General features: G+C 42.0%; 1 protein-coding gene across 1 annotated transcript; it reads right to left on the bottom strand.

Annotated features, from left to right (window-relative positions):
- Nucleotides 1–720: 720 nt before the first annotated feature.
- Nucleotides 721–4,618, bottom strand: LOC139737879 (carbohydrate sulfotransferase 11-like). Its single transcript, XM_071648547.1, has 3 exons — nt 4,486–4,618; nt 3,252–3,376; nt 721–1,617 (listed from the first exon to the last, which is right to left on the bottom strand). The coding sequence occupies exons 1-3, from the start codon at nt 4,559–4,561 to the stop codon at nt 721–723; spliced, it is 1,098 nt and encodes a 365-aa protein (XP_071504648.1). The 5' UTR covers nt 4,562–4,618.
- Nucleotides 4,619–5,008: the final 390 nt, after the last annotated feature.

Below are 5,008 nucleotides of genomic sequence, written 5' to 3'. Positions count from 1 at the left end.
ACAATGAGCTACCCGAGAAAAAGAGAATAGTATTGATATGAAATTCGTCAATAGATGGAGCTACAATGGATGCTGCAATTACTCAAAGTGTAGAATTCTGGCACAGTCACTCGAGCGAGGGTTGACTAGTGGAACAGTAACGAACAGTAGATGGCGCTCGACCAGGAAGCTGATTTCCACATTATACCCTCTTGGCAAGAGATAGACGCATTTTGAACAGTAATATGGATCTTACTATAATATTGCATGTTTTAAGAGTATACACCTCAGCTGGTTTCTTTTCAGCTTACAAAATACAGGAATATGAACATCAATGTTATTATTGCGGTCGAAACACCTCATGGCACATTTTTGACCAAGGTCTTTAAAAAGACTCCATTGCATGGATACAACATTGCTCTCGTTTCGGGAATGTTTATCACTTGTTCCTACAAACTGTCCAATATGGGTAATGATGTTGTACGACTTACCGGCTAGTCCCCTCAGAGCTCACACACATAAAAAAGTATATTGATCAGCTGCACATAAAAAAGTGCATAGATAAGAACCCTGTTTCTCAAAGACATCATGAACAACCTTTGGAGAAAAAAAAATGTCAAAATTAATCCATTTTAGTGAGCATTCGAGTGTTTTGGTCTAATCGTACAAGAGAACTAACCACTGAAATAGCGTCATGTAGAATATCAAGGATAAGTAATCCGGCGAATATTTTCTATCACTTCATCCGATATCTATCAGTCGCAAGTGCTTGGCAGACGAGTGTATGCGGACACGTTTTACACTGTCTGGGATTGCGTAGCCAAATAATCGCATATCTGTATACAAACACTTGGTGAGGGCCGATAGATCTCGATCGGAAATCTGCCGATAGTAGAGTTCCATTATCTCGTCGTCTGAACTGTGCGTAGGACGCTTCTGTGGCGCTGGAAAGCTCAGCGACGAATCGTTGACGACCGTTCTCAGAAAATAATCCGCGTCCTCCATCAATGTCTCGTATTTCCCGATGAAGTCGTATTTGACCAGGCAAGGCGAACACAGCTGGTACTGATCGTTCCAGTGCTCGTTATCGACCCTCCTTGAGATCGCATAGCGCACGAACTCGGTGAAGTTGTACGGCGAACTCGGGCTGCGATTCACCAAATAGCTCGGATTGGTCTTAGCAAACCATCGCGTCATGTACTTACTAAAGTAGCACTTCGTAGGATCTCTGTTTTCGATTTTCTCCCTAAATGCAGACAGGAGGCGGGAGAACGGGTTCCGCACGAACATGAAGTGCGGATGACTTCTCAACTTCAGATTGGCCTTCTTGGTGGAGAGCTGGCTAAGCGTACGGAAGGCTCTCTGCGCTTCTACGTGAGCGTTCTTGATGACGTCAACGGAGGGAAAGTAGCCCTTGGACACCAGAAAGAGCCGCTTCCAGTTGGTGCAGCTCACCTTCGGGATGTAGCAGTAGAGAAGTCTCAGGTGATCGATGACGAAAGTGTGCTGGAGACCCGAGAGCTGGTCACGTGACAGGTTGCGTCTCGGCTCGGGAGTGTCCTGGAATTCGAGCGCGGAGCAGGAGCGCAGGAGGTGTTCTTGTCGCCGTTTCTGGCGCACTTCCATGTACGTGGGAGCCTATTAATGAAGGAGAAGGAGACCACTAAATTCTAATATCGTAAGTCTCTAGAGGGTTGGAACTTGAGTCTCAAAATACATGCATTTCTAAAATATCGTTCTTTTTAATCTGTCTTCTCGTACTTCTCGCAAGATGATGATTTTACAATGCCAACATTAATCCATTTTAGTGAGCATTCGGGTGTTTTGGTCTAATCGTAGGCCTATACATGAGAACAATAGTGGAGACATCTTCACTCTTGTAAAATGCTATGTATGTGCAGGTGTTAAAGGTTGTGTAATGTTAACTAGTTATATAGACACCCACTGAGCCTCTACTCTCTTTGGATAATTTGATTATTCATCATTGGTAATGATGTAAAACGGATTTGATATCCATGACGTCTGCCAATGCAATTTCGGCGCCCTTCAATGAAACTTAGACGTGGACGAGATGTGATGGCTCACGGAAAACACATAATATAGCAATTGAAAAGAAATGTTTGACATCGAAAATGCCTCTCACCAAAATACATATTTCCTGTTGTTTTTCCCCCTTTTTATTCCGCATCTCTTACTTCATATGATTCTGTGAGAATCCTTACCGAAACACTACTATTCAATTTAACACGTTGTGATCGGAACACATCGTTCTGTCACCATATTGATAAATATGCAATACTTTAAGATGTGAAAGGCTGTAGGGGACCCTGTAAAACCGTTATGATCACGCGATTGTTAGCTGTACGACAGAGGTTGATTACGCCATATTTGTTGCAGCTAACACTCTAAATTCCTTAGATTGAAATAGATTGTAGTCAGGGACCAATCCAAAAGTTGGATTGAAGTTTTCAATCTAATAGAGTTAGAATTCAATCTTATTCGATTGAAACTTTCAATCCAATTTTGGATTGGTCCCTGAATACAATCTATTAGATTGACTTTCAATCTACGGAATTTAGAGAGAACCCCTCCCGGCCCTCCCGGATACTATGGCGTTTGCTACTGTAGATTACAACTCATCTATAAAGCATCTTTTTTTTTTGTGCAATGAAAAGAGAGAATATCCTACTCGTGTCAAATTCTGTATAGTAAAGGTCTGATGTCATGCATATACATTAGCAGGCTGAACACGAATTAACAACCGATTTACTGGGATGCGTTTACGACATGAGTCCGTATCTTACACCTCTGGCGGAGAGTTCCCATCCCCCCCCCCCAAAAAAAAAGTAATTAGGGAAAATGCAAATTTCACAGAAAGTAACTTGCATGGGATATTGAACGATCACTTGTATATATGTAATATCCTTACAAATACCGTAATGGTGATAAGTTGTAAGAACTCATGTCTACATACAGAGAGCGGGACATGGAATTGACAAAAAATAATAATAAAAACAACAACAACAAGACTTTTGCATGTCTCGGCCTATTTCCTCAACACGACAACAAAAGAGCGTTTCACAAACAATATTAACTGCATTCACTGTATCCGCATGAGTGTTCCTCCTTAAGCAACCGTTGCTCTTCTGAAGCTATTCAGTTAAAATATCGTATTCAGCAGTAATGTTGTGTTTGGTCCATATAGTGGAGGAAAATCTGCTCACATTTCACATTACATCGTATTTTAAAGAGCTCTTGTAGGAAATGTTTACCTCTATTCCACCGGGCCTATTCTTCACGGCGACCAAAGCTTCGTTACGTTCCATTCTCTGTCCACGTTCACCTTTGACCTCAGAGTCCCGCCTGCTTGTTGACAGAGAGAACAATGCCTTCCACCCTGAGAAGTAAGAAACATAAACACGCCTTTCACGCACGACTGTACAACTGCAACACAATGTGAGTGCAGTAAATGCAGACGTTGTGAAGACAGATTGTAGTTGGTGTACTGTAAAACATGCTGTTAGTGTAAGACATGCTGTTAGTGCAAGACATGCTGTTAGTGCCAGACATGCTGCTGAAGACTTGATGTCCAGTCGAATGTAGGCCTATATGTAGGCTTCGGAAACCGCTTCTCGTTAAATCGGCGTTAATATTACTTCTCCATGCGCCCGACTTTATGGAGTGAAAACTTAAGGTATATCTTGCAATACTCGAGTACTGACGGAGCCTTGTGGAAGAGCAGCGCTATAACACTGAAGAGCAAGGTTACCCTGGGAAATATTGAATGTATATGAATGAAACTTAAGTTACTACAATTATGGGATGAGTAAAGGAATGCTATTATGCACTACTCATAACAATGCATGCACGGGGGTTGCACCTGTTTGCACTTAATTGCACCTGTTTTTAGAAATCAATGACAAATCTCGCTTCACTGAGCAGGTAGCCCGTTTCTGAGATCGAGTACAATGTACTATCAATTTCCCCATCCCCTACCAATCCATTGATCTTCTTCCGATCTTACCCCCAGCCTCTCCAACCCGAGACAAACATTAGGATTGATCATTGAGGTATACATAGCATGATTTGTACCTCCGTTGAATTGGTAGAGCTGTATAAAGACATACGCATACGTGCGCATCTAAATCACTGCGTTCGAGTGTGCCCTGTTATTTATCATGATGTATAAAAATATATTCCTCATATCACAGGAGCATCATCACTATTGCTACTAAATATGGGACTGTTGGAATTCTAATCATTGTCATCATCAACATCATCAACTTATCTTCGCTGACGTGGCTCTAAATATATGTACTTAAAAGTTTCTGAAGAACACACGACCCAACAATCACACAATAGTATCAGCAAATTAGCATTGATTGTTTCGTGAATAATTTTCGAAACATTTCCAGCATACGACGTGCAAGATGAATTATTTGATACTGGTATATATTGACATTGATACACTTTTAACCAGTTGGCTGCTGGTCCATATCAACTTACGTAGAAGGGAAGGAAGGGCGAGTATGGCTAAACATAGGATGATTATCAACAATGCATATCTTTGTCGAAGGTTCATGTTGATCAGGACGGGACATCAGCCAGGCAACCCGGAAAACGGCTCTCAACCGAAGCGACATCAAGAGTGACAGATTGCGTAGTAGTTTATCACCCATTCCAGACCCTCAACGAAGTAAGGCACGTGCCACTGATGACAACACATCGATCGTCTGCAAGGCATAACTTCGCTGTACAGCACACGCCAAACATCGGTCGTGTTTCCTTTTAAACAAACGTCATCCTTCCACACGCATACCTATGTAGAGTAAATCTACCGACTATTATAAACGGGCTACTATAATGTAACGCTGTCACTTCAGACTTCGTGTTTACAGGCTCTTTCTCGAGTGTTTCTTGTCCTGAAGTTAGCCACACTGTGACAGGACTCACAATACACTGCAGCACTAGATACGCTAGAGTAGTTCCGCGCTGAAACACATGGAAAGTGCACCGTTGACTGTTAGAA

The sequence above is a fragment of the Diadema antillarum genome, unplaced genomic scaffold (genome assembly GCF_040938485.1).
Source record: "Diadema antillarum isolate AM-2024a unplaced genomic scaffold, OU_Dant_1.0 seq00000712_RagTag, whole genome shotgun sequence".
Classification (NCBI taxonomy): Eukaryota; Metazoa; Echinodermata; class Echinoidea; order Diadematoida; family Diadematidae; genus Diadema; species Diadema antillarum.
Note: the sequence above shows the minus strand (reverse complement) of the source record. Positions and strands in the feature narration are given on the sequence as shown.

What these genes read in the sequence shown, in the direction of transcription:
- LOC139737879 (XM_071648547.1), bottom strand. Translation starts at nt 4,561, where the DNA reads ATGAACCTTCGACAAAGATATGCATTGTTGATAATCATCCTATGTTTA. An exon ending in CGCCCTTCCTTCCCTTCTAC is followed by an intron (nt 3,377 to 4,485) that starts GTAAGTTGATAT and finishes CTTACTTCTCAG; the next exon opens with GGTGGAAGGCATTGTTCTCT. An exon ending in ATAGGCCCGGTGGAATAGAG is followed by an intron (nt 1,618 to 3,251) that starts GTAAACATTTCC and finishes CTTCATTAATAG; the next exon opens with GCTCCCACGTACATGGAAGT.